The 19,630-nt window shown below is 40.8% G+C and overlaps 1 protein-coding gene across 1 annotated transcript; it reads left to right on the forward strand.

Annotated features, from left to right (window-relative positions):
• The first annotated feature begins 472 nt into the window (after positions 1-472).
• LOC142107940 (potassium-transporting ATPase alpha chain 2-like) lies at positions 473-16,172 on the forward strand. The gene is made up of 23 exons (XM_075191606.1): positions 473-642; positions 2,157-2,291; positions 2,707-2,766; positions 3,038-3,241; positions 3,350-3,463; positions 3,558-3,692; positions 3,839-3,956; positions 4,139-4,407; positions 4,517-4,715; positions 5,221-5,330; positions 5,450-5,584; positions 5,950-6,142; positions 6,311-6,486; positions 6,670-6,806; positions 6,907-7,057; positions 8,298-8,466; positions 8,730-8,884; positions 9,572-9,695; positions 10,224-10,369; positions 10,796-10,929; positions 12,523-12,624; positions 13,743-13,834; positions 15,411-16,172. Exons 1-23 carry the CDS (start codon positions 631-633, stop codon positions 15,437-15,439), a joined length of 3,099 nt encoding a protein of 1,032 aa, XP_075047707.1. The 5' UTR covers positions 473-630; the 3' UTR covers positions 15,440-16,172.
• Positions 16,173-19,630: the final 3,458 nt, after the last annotated feature.

Consider the following 19,630-nt stretch of genomic DNA (forward strand, 5'->3'; position numbering starts at 1 on the left):
CAGGGCGGAGTCAATTGGTCAGCTGATTTCTCATACACCAATCCTCACTGATGTGAATGAGTTCGCTGTGCAGCGCTGCGGAATCAGTGGCGCTATATAAATAAACGTGATGTATAAAAAGTAATAATGATGATGGTAGACCCCCAGCTTGTTATTAATGAATATCAGCCTGTAGTTTATGCATTTGCTCTCCCATATGTGTGATTTATCCAGTGTACTAATTGTTATTAATGAATATCAGCCTGTAGTTTATGCATTTGCTCTCCCATATGTGTGATTTACTAAAGGTTATCAGTCTCCTATGAAACAGAATAGACAGTACCTAACTCACATCTGCTATCTGAACAGTGCACTGTAAAAATACTAGTTTATCAGGGAGAAACCTGTTGCATCTAGATCATAAGTGTATTGTACTTGTTACCTAGAGGCGGAGTCAGGGGGAGGGGCCAAGGTGTATATATTCTCAGTGTGTGGTCCTTGTGACTCTGTGGCATCCTTTCTCATTTAACAGCTAGGACTAGGCAATAATACCTGTTCTTCCGCTGTATCCTTTCTGAGTGTAGTCAGCTCAACAGCTACACTTATTTTTTGTTTTATTTGGGACTATCGGCAATTTCTCAACCTACAAGGATGTCTTCACAGGTAAGAGCATATAGATATCTTTCTGTATTGCAATGTACTTGAGATGCTGGTTTGATGTCAGAAAGGTATTGGAAAAATATTAATGTAAGTTCTTCCAAACTGTACAGTCACAGATTTGTGTCTGAGATATCACTGCTAATAGAACTTTTTATATGTTGGTGTAACATATTACCACTAATTGTTAGTCAGAGTGTGTTTTTTTTTAAATTACAGAATCAAGAATTTAGAATGGAGAATTGTTCAGATCTATGCGAGCATGTCATGTCTTTTGAGGCGAATGCCGTTTAGCATTTTTTGGCTATCACAAAATGGTTTATGTTCACTTACAATAGTTCATATAGTATAGTTGCATTATAAGTATTGCACTTTTTGTAACAACTAAACACACAAAAACGTTTGTGGGCAGCACGGTGGCTCAGTAGTTAGCATTTCTGCCTCACAGCACTGGGGTCATGAGTTTGATTTCCAACCATGGCCTTATCTATGTGGAGCGTGGGTGTCCTCCGGGTGCTCCAGTTTCCTCCCACGCTCCAAAAGCGTACTAGTAGGTTAATTGACTGCTATTAAATTGACCTTAGTCTCTCTCGGTCTGTGTGTATGTTTGGGAATTTAGACAGTAAGCTCCAATGGGGCAGGGACTGATGTGAGTGAGCTCTCTGTACAGCACTGCGGAATTAGTAGCGCTATATAAATAGCTGATGATGTATGTGGATTTAACTATGTGGCAGGTGGCTACAAATAAAGTAATTCTCATTCATTGCTTGTAATATTCCTCAGCTACCCTCTTAACCTCAATATGTTACCACCCTTTAAATTGTTCACACAAGACAATGACCCCCTGATTAACATTGCTGTGTGACTGGATGATACCACCCACTAAACACTTTTTACCTTTGCATTCTGGATGGACCAGTATGCAATATGCAGCACTTACAGTCATGTATCAAACTCCCATTGTTCCATAGATGACGAGCAGGACACTCTTACCTCTCTGCCTGTCTCTATTATATTTTGTGACTGTGTTTTTTCCCATTTGTAAAGCGCTACCGAATATGTGGCACTACATAAATAAATGCTGATGATGATTCGTTGATATAAGATGTGGTAGAAAGATGTGGCTGTCTGTGATTTGTAGTTGCACGGCTTTCCGATCTATGTTACATTTATAGCGACTGATTTTTATTGCCTTCTTAGAAAGTCAGATGTGTTATTTTATTCTGATACTATAATATGTTGTATATCATCTTTTCTTCTTTTCATCTTGCTTCATTGTGTGTTATTTTTCACTAATACTCCTCTGTCTGCCTCACTGCGGTCTGTAATCTCAGTGTACTGACTCAGTCTGGGATTTCTGTCTCTCTTTATCTTTTATAATAATTCAGATGAGTTCTAGCGAAGGATAAAGTTGGCCTTGTGTTATACCTTTTGCTGTTGGACACTGGATATTAGGACACAGTACACCTAAATATGCAATATCATAACAGTATTCTTGTTTCTTCTTGTCGCACCTCTAGAAGCCACCTGATGTGTACATCATCCCTCTACCGGAAGAACCAAAAACAGAAAAGGATGAAGGCAAAAAGTTGCCTTGGAAGAAAGGAGATAAGACAGCCAAGAAAGTGCAGAACCTAAAGAAGGAGCTGGAGATTGTAAGTTATAGTGAGAAGAGGTCATATAAGCAGTGGAGAGAGTGTGGAAGCCTTGGGGTCCTCAAGGTGTCATCTACCTGGCCCCTTTAAAGCCCCAACACTGTATGATTTGGTTTAAAAAAATGAAAGAGTTTTGTGAAGAGACAACACAGATGGAAACATTAGAGGAGTTTAAATGTATTGAAGATAGGAAAACAATAGAATGAATGAGCATATATGTTCGATCATAGTATAAAATGGAAATCTGAGAAATTAGTGATTTAAAGCAAACTTGTAGGTGGGGATGTGGATGACATGGATCCAGTCTTAGAAGAATATTTGAGACAAAAGCTGCAATGCTGACAAAGACGTGTGAGGAATATGGAGTAAAAGATAAAATTGTTGTTGTGATATTAACAATATATTAATTTTCTAGACGGACCACAAATTAAGTATTGATGAACTGCAAAGGAAATACTCAGTGGATATTAAGCAGGTAAGTTGTATACCTTATGTTGAGGGTCTTGCATCCAGTCTATAAGGTTCACCAATCACCACACTCTACCCCAGTAATGTGCCACCAAACATTGATTTAAAAAATTGAATTGCATGTTTAGAAGGTGCATTACATTTTGTCCTCTCTGTCTCCAACAATACAGATGTTCTCCCAATTGTTGATCTCGTTGATGTCCTTTACACTAAAGTCCCAGAGTAGTATAAAACTTAAAGGCTCTTATATTATTGTGACATGCTGTGGTTTGTTTTAGGGTCTGAGCACGGCTTCTGCAGAGCAACTTCTTGCTCAGAATGGACTTAACAAACTGACTCCTCCAAAAGGAACTCCTGAAATCGTCAAATTCTTGCTGCTGATGGCTGGTGGATTCTCCATCGTCTTCTGGATTTCATCAGCCTTGTGTTTCCTTGCGTATGGCCTGCAAGCTGCACAGGACCCCAATGTTGCTAAAGACAATGTAAGAAAGAAAGATTTTAACCATCTAAACTTTAAGTTGTGTAAGCCAAACGCATTGGCTGCCTTTTCTGTGCTTTCCACAAATAATAATCCATCTTTTTTTCCCCAGCTCTGGTTGGCCATCATCCTAATTGCAGTGGTGGTGATGACAGCATTGTTTGCATATTACCAGGAAGCCAAAAGTACCAACATCATGGCTGGCTTTAAGAACATGGTACCCCAGGTGAGAACAGGCACCAGAGCTACTGATAGGCATATTTTTTTAAATGATACTTTCAGAAGAGCTTTGTTTCTAACTGGTTTCTGTGACCATTTAGCAAGCCTTGGTTCTTCGCGATGGAAAGCGCGTGGAGATGATAGCGGAGAACCTCGTCCTAGGAGACATCGTCTTCGTAAAAGGAGGTGATAAACTCCCGGCTGATTTACGCATACTGGAGAGCCAAGGTTGCAAGGTGAGAACAAAGGAGTAGATTACCTACTTTTGGATATCTAATATCCAATTTATTGTGAGAAATACACCCTGTGAAGTACATTTTAGATATTGTACTTCTTTAAATGACATTAAGTCCCTACAACGACCTTGTGTTTTGCCACACAGGTTGACAACTCGTCTCTCACTGGTGAATCCGAGGCACAGCCTCGTGGTGTGGACTTCACTGATGAAAATCCCCTAGAAACCAAGAACCTGGGGTTCTATTCCACAACCTGCTTGGAAGGTGAGCTATAAGATACTATACCGACTTTACTCCATGGAGATGTCCTTCAAGTGACATGTACACAGCTCAATTTCCGAGCATTTTTGAGCACTCGGTTAAAACGTTGCCACATATTGGCAGCGCCTTTGTGAAGCGTGTTTATACAACAACGAGTAACGAAAGACTTTACTGTTCATCGGCAGGGGCGGCGAGTGGTATTGTAATTAACACAGGGGACCAAACAGTGATTGGACGTATTGCGTCGCTGGCTTCACAAGTCGGGAACCAGAAGACACCCATAGCCTTGGAGATTGAGCATTTCGTACATCTGATCAGCGGTCTCGCAGTGGGAGTCGGGGTTGTATTCTTTATCATTTCTGTCAGCATGGGATATAGCGCGCTCAACGCCGTTATCTTCTGCATCGGCATTGTGGTGGCTTATGTGCCGGAGGGACTACTGGCTACTGTGACTGTGAGTACTAGATGTTATCTATACCCTACAACCTGAATAGGAAACTGCTATTCTCATTGGTACCTTTAAAAGCCCTCTGCTCTCCCTCATTACCTGTTTGGTTTTCTAGGTTTGTCTTTCACTCACTGCAAAGCGTATGGCAAAGAAGAACTGTTTAGTAAAGAACCTAGAAGCTGTGGAGACCCTTGGATCCACCTCTGTCATCTGCTCCGACAAGACCGGCACTCTGACCCAGAATCGTATGACTGTGGCACACATGTGGTTTGATAACTTTATCCATGCAGCAGATACCACTGAAGAGCAGACCGGTAAGATTCCATACACCTCTCGCCTCAGCACATAGTTAAGAAGATAGCCATGGCTAAGTGGTTAGCACTTCTGCCTCACAGCACTGGGGTCATGAGTTCAATTCCCAACCCTGACTTTATCTGTGTGGAGTTTATATGTTCTCCCGTGTTTGCATGGGTGTCCTCCAGGTGCTCCGGTTTCCTCCCACACGCCAAAAACATACTAATAGGTTAATTGGCTGCTATCAAATTGACCCTAGTCTCTTTGTGTGTATGTTAGGGAATTTAAACTGTAAGCTCCAATGGGACAGGGACTGATGTGAGTGAGTTCTCTGTACAGCGCTGCGGAATTAGTGGCGCTATATAAAAACATGGTGATGATGATGATGATATAGTGTATCACAATATATAACTATGGTAAGGGGCAAGACCTGGCACGGCAGAATTATATGTCATTCCATCACACTTTATACATGAAAGCAATTGCAATTAACCAGTAACCTTTCTTAACTGTTTGTCTCTTCAGGGGAAATGTTTGATCAGAGTTCTCCTACCTGGCAGTCACTGGTGACAATTGCCACCCTATGTAACCGGGCAGAATTTTGCGCCAATCAGGAGGAGGTTGCCATAAGCAAGGTAATATGCATTCTGTATATATACATGCACAACATCTCTAGATAAAAATGTATACACGTAACTGGCACACTGAGTACATTTGAGATATGCATCTAAGTGCTGTAACTTTTCCTGTGCAGAGAACGGTCAACGGAGATGCCTCAGAAGCCGCTTTGCTGAAATTTACAGAACATCTAGCGGGAAATGTTATGGAGAGTAGAAAAAGAAATGAGAAAGTATTGGAAATCCCATTCAACTCAAGCAACAAGTACCAGGCAAGTGGTGGAAACTCTTCTAAATATCTCCCCATGCTCTCTGAGTTATTATAGATCATTCTGCATGTTCACTACTCTTTGTAAGGATTACACTGGTAAAGTAGACCCTATGGGTCTATATAATGTCTAGCATATCTATGATGACTTTATATATAAACTTTATAAATAGAGTGTATATAGCACATACTTTCCTGAAGCCGGTACGATGTTCGGGTGGGTGCAGCTGTAGCCAGTCATCTCTCTAGAGCTGGTCTTCTCCACTGCTTCACACACAACTTTGGACTGAGTAGCCTCGATTGGCACCATCTAATATTCTCCCCCAGCTTTTCTCTGCACCTCTAAGTTTACCTGTGTCTTCTACCCAGGTCTCGATCCATATACCCGAGGATCCTGCACAGAAAGGTTACTTGCTGGTGATGAAAGGGGCTCCAGAGCGTATCCTGGAGAGATGTAGCACCATCATGATTAAAGGACAAGAATTCCCGCTTGATGATAAAATGAAAGAAGATTTTGAAAAGGCTTATTTATCTCTGGGGAGCCTAGGAGAGAGAGTTCTTGGTTAGTACAAATACAGCCATGGTCACTTATATTTCCAGCAGATCTGTACATTATAGCATAAGTTAGTTTCCAAGTCCCGAATGGTCACTTTCTGGTTTCCAATGTTTCATCTGATCCTTTTGGCCCAACCTGGTATATTCAGATGTTGTCTTTTGTTTTTTTCTACAGGGTTTTGTCATCTGTTACTCCCCTCTTCTACGTATGGACCCGGTTACCTGTTTGATGCCGAAAATGGAAATTTCCCACTAAATGGACTATGCTTCATTGGCCTCATCTCCATGATTGACCCACCCCGTTCTACGGTTCCAGATGCAGTCGCAAAGTGTCGCAGTTCAGGCATTAAGGTTAGTAAAGACAAATGATGATGTATCCGCAGGTTTCTGATGACAGTGGAGCATTTAACGCTCAGCAGATTCCAGAAAATGTCATTCTCTTCAAGAGCCTATTGGTCACTAAGCGGGTAATAGCCATTAGAGATCTAGTAAAATATTTATGATAACTGAATGCATTTAATATGTCTTTGGCAGGTTATCATGGTAACTGGGGACCACCCAATTACTGCAAAAGCAATTGCAAGAAATGTTGGCATCATCTCAGAAAAAAGCGAGACAGTGGCAGACATTGCAGACAGACTAGGAATCCCAGTTGAAAGAGTTAATCCGAGGTTAGTTCTCCTTATCACTGATTCCTTGACCACCCACCAATAGCTTCTCCACCAAGTTCCACTTGTCTCAGTGAATTCACACGCTCATTGCAACTTACAGGGATGCCTGCGCGGCTGTAGTGAACGGCGGAGACATTATTGACATGAGCTCCGATGAACTGGATGACATCTTGAGTAATCACCTGGAAATTGTATTTGCACGCACATCACCACAACAGAAACTTCTCATCGTAGAAGGATGCCAGAGACTGGTAAGTGAAAGAAAGAGACGTGCAAGATATAAAGGAGAAGGATTCATGAACGTGATAAATAAGAATGAAAGAAAAATCGAATGCATGCATCACCAAGTACCACACAGTACTATACACAAATGTTGATGATGATACACCTGTAGATCCAAAAAGTTATCCTTTAAAAAGCAAAATAAAGAAAATAAATATGTGGAAAGAATCAACAGGGCAAAAAGTCCTTAATAAATTGTGTCATTGGTTTTCCATTTATAGTGGAATACCAATTAAGGTATTCTCAGATTAAGAGATAAGAGGTTCTTATGACCGGTGTAGTGTCTTGCATCAATCAGTGTACAAATACAAGTTAGCAACCATTCTAAAGTAAGGACTGGTCACTTTTTAAATCTTGCACTATGACAACAGGCGAAATCTGAATCAGGCTTATTCAGAGTAACGCTAGTCTGATATGGTAATAAATTGTTTATATAAATTTAAGTCAGTCGAGCGGTCTGCACTAGGTCTTTTTAGACCTTTCTGCAGACTGTTTACATCCTTTAGCAGTAAGAACATTTGGAATGTTTGGAATTTGGAATTTGGAATCTGGAATGTCTCTGAGAGAACTGTGACCTCGGATCCCCCCCATGTGCATGCAGGGGGCTCAGATGGCAGTAACTCCTTATTGTATACTGACTTTCCGTACCTGGTTCCGATGCGTCTATTCATTCTATGAAGTCTATTCATGGATATATGTTTTCATTAACGCTTCCTTATGAGATACATTTGGCAAGCGAAACATTTTAAGTTGAAATATAAACTGGGATGATGATAGTATCATCATCATCATTTATTTATATAGCGCCAACATATTCCGTAGCGCTTTACAATTGGGGACAAACATAGTAAACTAATAAAGAAACTGGGTAAAACAGACAAAGAGGTGAGAAGGCCCTGCTCGCAAGCTTACAATCTATGGGACAATGGGAATTTGACACATGAGGTTAAGTCTACATTTTGCATTTTCGGGCCCAGCCAGACTGCAAAGGTAAAAGTGACTCATAAGCTAAATGATCCTGTCACACAACAATGTTGGTCAAGGGGATAGTTGTCTTGTGTGAAATTGTGTAACGGGTGGTAATAGGGTACTGTAGTGAGGTTAAGAGGAATATTATAAGCTTGTCTGAAGAGTAAAAGTAATATGATTGAGCAAGGAATGAGAGTGTCGTCAAAATGTATTTCAATGACATTTAACTACCACGTACAGGGGGCTATTGTGGCTGTTACTGGAGATGGTGTGAATGACTCCCCAGCACTGAAGAAAGCAGATATTGGTGTCGCGATGGGAATTGCTGGCTCCGATGCTGCCAAACATGCGGCAGACATGATTCTTCTGGATGATAACTTTGCCTCTATAGTGACCGGTGTGGAAGAAGGTGAGATGTTAAGAAGAGAACACTTTCATCTGAGAACAGAATTTTCTACCTCTTCCCCTCTGAAACTAGAATTTGCTTTCTTTTTTTAATTACTGATTAATCGTTATATTTTCCACTCTAAAATATAGGGAGTGCAACTTCTAAATGCAAAGCTCCATTTGTTTTCCTCGCCCCACGCCCTATTTGTAACCTTCTCCAATTCTCCCCATCCCAATGGCTTTCTTCCCACTAGCTCACTGAATGCCTTTTTTTTTCCCCCGCAGGACGCTTGATATTTGACAACCTGAAGAAATCGATTTCCTACACGGTGACCAAGAATATTCCAGAGATGATTCCTTTCATTGTCTATGTGATTATTAGCTGTCCCCTCCCCCTCGGAACCATCACCATCCTCTTCATAGAGCTGGGCACTGACATTGTAAGTCTTAGATACCTAAGTTACTGATCTAAGGCAAGGATAGGACACCAAAGACACATGGAGACCATGTGTAGAGCAAAAATAACACCTGTAATTTTGATTACATACTCTATGCATAAGAGTACACAGGAATTACAAATCTTCTGACTGCTCTTCTGATGTGACCCTGTTGCTAGGAAACTCATTATGTATATTATGGATCTATGTTTTGCTGTAATTGCCATATTTTATGCACACACCTAATACTGTGTTACTCTCACAGACATACTTATATTTATTCTTATTGAATAACAAAAGACATAAATAATATGTAGAATGCTACTTTATTTAGTCCAAGGACAGAGCTATAGTGGGGGCAGGGGATGCGAACCAGATAATTGGGAGCTAACCCCATCTCTGAGGCTCCCGAAACCCCCTCAGGCCCCTGCTCTGCTCTCAATAGAGCAGAGCAGAGGCCTCTTCCGACCAGCGTATGCACACTGGGTGGATGTGCCTGGCCACACATGCTCAGATGAGGCTCTGATCTTCTCTATTGGGAGCAGAGAGGAGTCCCGGGAAGTAAGAATGGCATTGCTGGACCCCTACCCAGATTTTGCCATGGGGGCCAGCGGCGCACTGTTCTGCCCCTGATTCAAGTCAATCTTTTATTTCCTTCTGGTCCCTTCTAATATCGTCAATTTTCCCCAGATCCCATCCATTGCTTTAGCCTATGAGAAAGCCGAAAATGACATCATGCTACGAAAACCCCGTAACCCGCATAAGGACCATTTGGTGAACATGCAATTGTTGTCGTACTCCTATTTTCACATAGGTAAGAATTTTCATCCCTCGCTAATAAAAAAAGACAACAGGACAACTCATTTGATCAATGTATTGAACACATCCAATGCCAATTGTTTAATTCTGCTTAAAGCCACAAGTACAGATTAGAGAAAGTTTCCAAACTGAAAAACATTTACTATTCCCCGCACTCCATATTCCGGTGCGGAATTTCTCTAATGGCAATCGGACAAAAGTGTTAGGTATAGAATTCACCATATTGTTTGTAGACTTCTCCTACACCACAGAAAAGAATGAACTGGCGTTGTCGCCATCCCAGATCCATTTACAAACTATAAATGTTTATTTACAAATACAGTGCAAAATGGCAAAAGTGGAACTCAAATATTGTGTTGAAACACATCTACAAAATTGCCTGTCCCACCACAAAATTCAATTCACACGACATTCCTCCATAACTTCACTCATATCTAGCCAAGGAACATCCTAATGGGGGTTTTAGAGGTCAATCCATAGCCGACCGAAGGAACTCATATATTATACTCTTATTCTTTCTCAGCTGCTATTGAGACATACGCTGGATTTGTGAACTATTTCACTGCCTTGGCGCAACAGGGATTCCTCCCAATAACAACTATCGGACTACGCATCAACTGGGAGGACAAGACTATCAATGAGCTGGAGGATAGTTATGGACAAGAATGGGTAAGTATCTAGCACAAGAAGACTGAGCCCCTAATCTAGTCATCTTAACTGTTCAGAGACTACACAGGCATTTTCATGTTCTAATGTTCTTGGACTCCAGAAATCAAGAGAAGACTGCGTTCTCACTAGTGTGGGCAAATTAAATATCAAGCCCAAGTGCCAAGCAGCTACATTTGCTCGTTTATGGGTACCTTAAATGGAGGAACAGACATTTGCTTTTATTATAGATATGGAAATAGGAAAATTGTCTTTGCATCATAACCTCTGCCATTTATATAGTGTCATTTGGGTAAATGTTTATCTGTTTGTTTAAGAGATGCATGAAGTACAAAAAGAACTGGAAGACGGTATCACTGGAACTTCACACATGAATGTATTAGAAACGGGTGCGCGGATTAACGCAGTGATCTTGTCTCCTCTTTCTAGACATACAGACAGCGGCTGGAGCAGGAGTGGTATTGCTACACGGCCTTCTTTATCTCTATAGTGGTTTGCCAGATGATGAACGCACTTATACGTAAAACAAGAAGGAACAGCATCCTAACCAAAAATTTCTTCAAGTAAGAATGAGCGAGAGTCCATGTGACCACTTCTTGGTTTGTGTGTGCAGGAAGTTATTGTCTGTTTGAGCGTCTCATGATCTGTGTATGTTCCCTGGATTATGATGTGTAAGTTAGTTGTGGAGGCCTGATGGACCTGATTCATTAAGGAACGCAAAATGAACGGAATTGGCATTTAAAAACAAATGCACACAATGTGAACGCCCATACGTCATACTTGCCAACTCTCCCGGAATATCCGGGAGACTCCCGCATTTTGCGAGAGTCTCCCGAACTCCCGGGCGAGTGTGGCAATCTCCCGAATTCTGCCCACTTAACTAGGAAGTGCCCACTTCCTAGTGAAGTGGGCAGAATTAGATCCCAAACGCCGCGATTCCCGATGAATCGCGGCATTTAGCCCCGCTGTCAAATGACGCAATTTGTGTCATGACGTCACAGGGGGCGGGGCCGAAATGACGTGATTTAGGCCGCCCGCCCCCTCACGCCCCCCTCCACTGGCTGGCTCCCGGAAAGGAGCTGAAGAAAGTAGGTAATTATGCCATACGTCCGTATTCCACGTCTCAGGTTGAATACGGGTGTAGGTACACTCTGCATATACGGCACTTGCCGTACTGAGACAGACACAACACACTGGAAGACACGTACAATTCATATCTGCTATATAAAGTCCCGTCAGAACGCACAGAAATTGTCACATGTTAATAATATCATCATTATGGAAAAGACATTGAAAAGATAAAACACAAATACATTTAACAGGATGTTATTAATGTCTACTGTATATAAAATAAATGTTTACAGTTGCTCCTAATTGCACACACACGTTGTGACATGCATACATGTAGTCATCACTATCAATCGGCACTTACACCTGCCGTGTAGCTGGAGCAAGTGATACGGCTAAAAAAAACCCACGTACATTAGAGATGCCCAAAGCTTGTGCGCTAGGGCTCGGCACGCCCTTACTGGATATTGCCTACTTGCATACGCCCATTCCTCGCCCTGTTCCGCCCTTCACATCATATGCAGCTGTATGTGTCATTTACATGCTAACATGAATTGCGTTCATTGCGAAAATACGTGTAATACGCCACGTAAATGGACTTACGTTCCTTAATGAATCAGGCCCAATATATGTATCTGTAGAAGCAGTTAAAATTAATGGGGTCAGGGGCAAACGCAGAATTTGTAGAGGGAGGTTTCCACACGACGCCACCAGTGGGCGTGACCAGCATGCAGGGGGGCGTGGCTATAGTTTAGCCAGTGCTTGGCTGCTCTCCAAGTCTTTCTATCCCCATAATATACATGGGCAATGCTACGTCCACTATTGTTAGGTGCACACAGCTCTCACTTTTTAAGCAGAGCTGTGTGAAGCGGGAGCAGGGTCCAGCCACCTCAATTATACAGTGCCCCAGGCTTGGAGGGGGGTTTCCAGGCACTGGGAACCCCTCCCCCCCCCTAGGTTTGCCTATGGGGGTTATATACAACTCTATTCTTCTGTGGTTTATGTGTCTGTTATGGGTATTGTTTCATTGTAATAATAAAGAAAAGCAATATAAAGTCCTTGCCTTACACTCCTTCTCTCACATGCAGGAATAAGGTCATGTTCATAGGATTACTGTCACAAGTTGGTATCGGGGCATTCCTGTGTTACGTCCCTGGGATGGACGATGCTTTGCACTTTACGAATATCCGGTGAGTACCCGGATACAGAGGAGGTTTAATCATTGCTCATATTTAATCTCTAACTCACCAGGCATTTACAAATTAAAACTTTTATTAGTTTTGCTATGAAAAACAAATAAAAACAAAATACTACATTTAAGACATAACAATTGCGTTGAATGTGCATTTTTGATGCACGTGTTATGCACTATCCTGTACTCAAGAGAATGAATGAAAAAAAACAGTTAGTGGATGAAAAATGCAACGTGCTGTGCTGTTAGTAGTGCAGAGCAATGCATAATATATAACAAGCAGTACCACTCATATTTTTTTGGTTCTTTTATCATGCACTTTTAATCCAGTTTTCCTATACTGAAAAGCTTAATAATTGCATGAAAATGGCACACTTTTGATCAACAGCTATTTATATAGCGCCACTGATTCCGCAGCGCTGTACAGAGAACTCACTCACATCAGTCCCTGCCCCATTGGAGCTCACAGTCTAAATTCCCTAACACACACACACACTAGGGTCAATTTGATAGCAGCCAATTAACCTACTAGTATGTTTTTTGAGTGTGGGAGGAAACCAGAGAACCCCCACACAAACACGGGGGGGAACATAGAAACTCCACCCAGCTAAGGCCATGGTTGGGAATCGAACTCATGACCCCAGTGCTGTAAGGCAGAAGAGCTAACCACTGAGCCACCGTGCTGCCCTCTTTAGAATTCAGACATAAGTTGTACCTATATTGACCCTCTTTCCCAGGACTTTGCATGATAAACTTACACAAACACACAATTTATGTCAGTAAAACTGTGCGAGAAAATGCACTTCATCTTTTATAATATATTAAATACTGTGCCCCCCTCTATAATGCCCCCCCATTATAATGCCACACTCAGTTACCACCATGTATATCCTGTGCACAAAAGTGTATTAAAATGTATGAATTTCATTATATTCCACCCTCTATATAACGTCACCCTCTGTATAATAATAGTTTTGGCCTGTGGTTTCACCTGGTTGTATTAAGATGGAGCAATCTTTTGCTTTCTTTCACCTTTATTCACTCTGCACCTTATAATCCAGATATTTACTTGCTCTGCACCAATTTTTTAACACTGCTTTCCTTATCTCCACACAGAGTCCAATACTGGTTTATTGGAATCCACTATACCATCCTTATCTTGGTTTATGATGAACTCAGAAAATTTCTCATAAAAAAGTTTCCTGGCGGTAAGTATCAGAATGGGATCAATCGTCAAGTAATAGACCTATTAGCGGTTTTGCCAATCAAGGGATGGTAAACGCTCCCAGTAGCTTTACCAAGCCTGCAATTCGGCTTTGAAAGTGAACTATCCAGCTGCACCTCCTGGGAATCAATCAGTTCCCAGATAGACGATGTCACAACGGTGGCGTCACTAATGGGTTAATTGGAGAGAGCTTCAGAAAAGTATAATGGTCCATAGACCAAGTGAACTTTTTATTATAAATGGTTTTAATTGTACATTTCCAATCAAAACTTCACTTGGTCCAAGTGCCATTATCCTTTTCCCTAGCGCTCTCCAATTAACCTACTAAGTAATAGACTTATGCTACGCTGCGCAAATTCACATAGGACTGGGCATAGCAAGAGTCACAAATTGCTCCACATAAACCCCATTTTGCCCCATATCCATAATAAAGTCACAAAGTGCCTCACCTGCCACTAAGAAACTTGCCTCCCAGTCTTCCCTTAATAAAGCCACATATTGCCCCTCAGGACACATTCCTCGAAATCACAAACTGCCCCGAAAATATTCATAAAGGCATAGATCTCCTCACATACCCCTAATAATACCCCAAATTGCCTTCCATTCTGCTTTATGAATCCACAGTTTGTCCAATGCCACTAATAAAGCAGATTGCCACATTTGCCCTAATAAACCACAAATGACCTCACATGTTCCTAATAAAATAACAACTTGCCTCACTTTCCCTGATTAATAACACATGCCACTAATAAAGCCACATATTACCTCATATGGTTATAATAAAACCCATAGATTTCCCCACATCCCTACAATAAATGCAAATACTATCATTGTCAGAATAAAACCCTCAGATAGATTACCACAAGCCACTAATAAAAGCCACTTTTGCCTCATATGCCCCCATTAAAGGCACATAGTACCTCACATGCCCCTAATGAAGACATATATTACCTCACATGCATGTAATAGACCCACATATAACCCCACATGCCTCCAATAATACTTCACATTTCCCTAATAAAACCACAGATTACCTCACATGCCTCCAATAATACCACAGATAACATAACTTATCCCTAATAAAGTCAAATATTACCTTACATTCCCCTAATAAAATGTCAGGTTGCCTCACATCCCTCATAAAAAGTCACAAATTTTCGTACATACTCCTAATAAAGCAACAGGTTTGTAATAATACCACAAATAATACCATAAATGGCTTCTCATGCCCATAATAAAGCCAGAGGTTTCCTCACATGACCGCAATAATGGTGAATCTCCATTTTGACTGGCACCAATCAGATTCTAGCTATCATTTATCTGCTATATTCTATTAGTATATAGAAGATGGTAGCTAGAATCTGATTGGTTGCTATGGGCAACGCCTCAGTATTCCCTTTTAGAATGTTTGATAAATCTATCCCTTACTAAAATAATAGTTCTACATATTATTAATGGAAAGAGGAAACTTCACAAACATTACATCTCACAATTAAACAATGCTGTACTTCAACAGAGGAGTACATAATACTGAAAACTATTTTTACCATTTCTTGCAGGTTGGGTGGAAAAAGAGCTGTATTACTAACTGACCGGCAAGTCACATTTCTGATGAAGAGATCCCGCTATTGGACAACCTCTTTAGGCAGCCCCACGTCCAATTTCCCCCCCTTGTCCCTTCGTACATATTGTATAATTGTATATTAGAGAGCTATGTAAATACCAATCCAGCTTAAAAAAGTCCTGCATCTGATTATTTTGTGTAAATTTATGCAAATGCATAATTAATATTTTGCCTACTTGTACATTATATTGTGGCTTTTTTATGTTCTTTCTGTTTATATATCTGCATTTGTAAACTACCCTTTCATAGGAATACAATGTAAAATATGTAATCTAAATTTAAATAATGTAAATATTTAGCTACATGTAAGAGCATAGAAATTGGCGCTGGCGTCATTTTCTACACTTAACCGTGACTGTTAAAACCCCGGACGGCCAAGTGTTTCCTCAATTTCTCTCTTGTGTTTGGACTGCAGATTACCAGTGCTAAATACACCTCACTAAACTCAGGAAACAAACAAAAAAAAGTTCTCATTGAAAGAGTTAAAAACTAAATCCAGTGAGAGCTAGGGATCTGTTCAGTACAATATGCTGCCAAAACGTATATATTTTAGTTCAGACATTTTGTAAAAAAAATTGCATAGCAAAAAATACAAAATACGAGCGAAGCTGGCAGTTAAAATAATGTTGAGAAAGAAATAACATTTGTATGTACATAACACAATATGTAAACAAAGGAAAAAATAAAAACATTCTACAAAAAAGCTTTGTTGTATATGTGTAATGTTTATTGAAGGGGGATATTCAATGAGGGAAGGTCTGAGCTTGGGGGGCACTAGGGGGGGGTGATGATCAACATTGGTGCCATCTAATACCTTATTTCAGTCCTGTGATAGGAATATCAGAGATCCCAAATTTTGAATACTTTTACGATGTATAATTAAGTTGATATGTGAGGTATTCCGGTACCAATACAATGGATTATTTATATCAGAAGAGGGTCAAAATTTTCCTGAATTTAGCAAATTTAAATCTAGCAGCTTTAGTAGTAAGAACAGTTTATCCAACTGTCTGGAAATTGTGGGTAGTGGTTTAGATAGAATAAAGATCGTTGGACAGTAAGTTAATTCCTGTGATGCTTGAGAAGAGAGTAGCAATTGTGGACCAGAAGAAGGACATTGCGGGCAGCACAGCGGCTTAGTGGTTAGCACTTCTTCCTCACGGCACTGGGGTCATGAGTTAAATTCCCGACCATGGCCTTATCTGTGTGGAGTTTGTATGTTCTCCCCGTGTTTGCGTGGGTTTCCTCTGGGTGCTCCGGTTTCCTCCCACACTCCAAAAACAGACTGGTAGGTTAATTGGCTGCTATCAAAAGATCATAGTTAAGTTCAAAGAGTTTCTAAGAATAAGTTGGAAAGTTTAGTAGGATGGCCTCCAATTTCTTAATATTGATGTTATAACCAAAGACTGAACCAAAGATGTCCTTAAGACTCATTTCTTTATTCAAGTCTATCAGTCCTCCTCCTAACTCCCTTGTCCCGGCTCTCTCCCCCAGTTAGTACCACCCTATTTGTGTCTCCCCCTTTCCTTTAGGATGTAAGATCTCAGGAGCAGGGCCCTCTTTCCTTGTATTTGCACACTATTTGGCTCTGCCCTGCTGCTATCGATTAGTATAATTCATTTAACATCAGCAGAATACATTCATACATAGACAAAGGTAATCTAAACGACATACATAGAGAATTTAGCTGTTTATTTATTCCAAACTTCTGGGAAAGAGGGCATGTGGGAACAGAGCTGTTTGCCAGGAGTGCATGTGTGAGAAATGCTGGTGGGCAGATTGACGTGTGTAAAAAGCCTACTTGGTAGGGGTGCATATGAAGGAAAAGCTAGTGGGCAGGGGGCATGCAAGAAAAACTGGGGGAATGGAGGTGGCATGCGTGACCAGAGCTGACGGGTACGGGTGTCATGTGTAAGAATAGCTCGTGGGCAGGGGGCATGTGTGATAAAAGCTGGTGGGCGGTGGGTGACATATCAGTATGTTACAGGTGAGTGATGTCAAGGTTTTTTTTGCTTTGTTCTGAAATCTGACATTTGGAGCCTCCTCTATAGAAATCCTGCGTTTGCTCCTGGACAGCAGTGAAGCCTGGGCAGCATTCTGCATCAAACATCTGGACATCAGTGCATCTGGACTGCAGTCTTATCAGCCAGCCAGGAGGAGGTAAGACTACTATTTTTATTTTACAAATGTCACCCGTGTGAGGGGCTGGGAAGTGAGTGTTGGGGGGAGGAGGGGCAGTCGATGAAGCTTGGCATAGGGCCCGGAAAAACCTTGCACCGGCCCTGGATCTGCCCCAATGATAACAATTTCTTTGAATGAAATAAGAATAACTTTACCCACGTGCAGCAACCAGATATAGAGAAACTAGTTGACAAAAGCCCCACATTACACAGTTATGCAAGTATGGTTTGTGGAGAGACACAAACATCTCCAGAGGTTACACTGTGCAAATGTGTGAACGTCACATCAGCCAAGTTCCTACCACTTTAGTACCACCACGTTCAATTAAAATAAAAACGTGCAATTTAATATTAAAACACTGTTCAGTTTAACATATGTGAAGTTTTCTAATACATTGCCCGGTACATTCTTAGAAATGCACTTCTCTCCCACAATGCAAGAATGCGATGCAAAACAAAGTCCCACTGCAAGCAAAGGACAAACCCCAAGACCACTAGCTCATAACTAGTGGAAATTAATGATACTGAGGTTAATAATAATGTAGGAACAATAAAAGAGCCAAATTATGTGGTTTTAGAATAATAAAAAAATAGGGATTTAAAAAAAAAAAAAAAAGGGATCCAAAACCAATCCAAAACCAAAACCAATGAGGGTGGTTTTGCCAAAACAAAACCCTATCGGGCTGCCCCTCCCTTCAACTTGCCGGACAGGTCGAGAGCTGGGAGCCGGGAGGCTTGTCCTGCTCTGGGAGTCCCGGACTCCCAGATATTCGTGAGTCTCCCAGATATTCCGAGAGAGTAGTCAACTATGTGCTGAAATCAGCTGTAAATCAAAAAATGCAGAAATAATTACAGTCTATAAAATTTCCCCATCCCAGTTAAAGCCCCTAATGACATACTTCCACGAAGCAGAGACTATCACCATCAGAATTCTTCAGGACTATGAAACAATCAAAGTGATTCAGGAATGGATCTCTGCAAAGTTTGTCTTTTCAGTACAAACAATTAAGAGGTGTCATAAATTATTGAAAAAAAAAAAAGATTACAGCCCCATCTTGTGGTAAATCTGTAGTAATGCAAGCAAGCCATTTATTTATTCATTTATTTTACAATGTGTGTAATTATTTATGTTTTATCCCTTTAGAAAATATAGTTTAGGGGCTGGGTGACCTATTTTCCCTATTCAACAGTGTACTCAATTTCTGTAACTTTGTCCCAAGAATCAGAACTTGATTCAGAGATAGCTGCATACAGATTTGAAGAGGTGTTTTAGGAGAGTAAAAGGGGTCCGGGAGAGCACAGAAGCTTCAAAATCAGAACCTGAAACCCTGGGAAAAAAAAGAAATTTACCGGACCAATGGGAAAGTGTAATCCAGAACCCTCAATTAACCTGGAGGTCAGACTATGTTATGTCTTGAAATGTGATGGTGCACTTTGAAACAGATTTATATTGTGAAATATTTTCTTGGGAGAATGATTTCCTACTTTTTAAATATAAAAGGTAATTTACATGCAGCAAAAAGTGTGAACTCCATTGTATGCCTATATGTGTATGCGCTCACTTGTTAGCCTAATGCATTTCAAGGTGAACTCCCAATTCATTGACCTTGGAAATGCCCATGCAAAATCAAACTGCGGCTAGCTCTGTGTCTTTTGTGGATAGGTCTAAAATTGTGCATGACGTAAAGAGTGGAATGTTACTACAGTCATGGCCAAAAGTTTAGAGAATGACAAGTATTGGATTTCACAAAGTTTGCTGCTTTAGTGTTTTTACTTTTTAGACCTTTTTGTCAGATGGTGCCATGATATACTGAAGTAAAACTACAAGCATTTCATAAGTGTCAAAGGCTTTTATTGACAATTACATTAAGTTTAGACAAAGAGTCACTATTTGCAGTGTTGATCCTTCTTTTTGAAGACCTCTGCAATTCGCCCTGGCATGCTGTCAATAAATTCTGGGCCACATACAGACTGA

The sequence above is a fragment of the Mixophyes fleayi genome, chromosome 11, assembly GCF_038048845.1.
Source record: "Mixophyes fleayi isolate aMixFle1 chromosome 11, aMixFle1.hap1, whole genome shotgun sequence".
Taxonomy (NCBI): Eukaryota; Metazoa; Chordata; class Amphibia; order Anura; family Limnodynastidae; genus Mixophyes; species Mixophyes fleayi.

Bases quoted from the DNA above. Each gene is read 5' to 3' on its own strand.
- LOC142107940 (XM_075191606.1), top strand. The intron at 2,767-3,037 runs GTAAGTTGTATA...GGTTTGTTTTAG, and splicing joins ACTCAGTGGATATTAAGCAG to GGTCTGAGCACGGCTTCTGC. The intron at 6,487-6,669 runs GTTAGTAAAGAC...TGTCTTTGGCAG, and splicing joins GTCGCAGTTCAGGCATTAAG to GTTATCATGGTAACTGGGGA.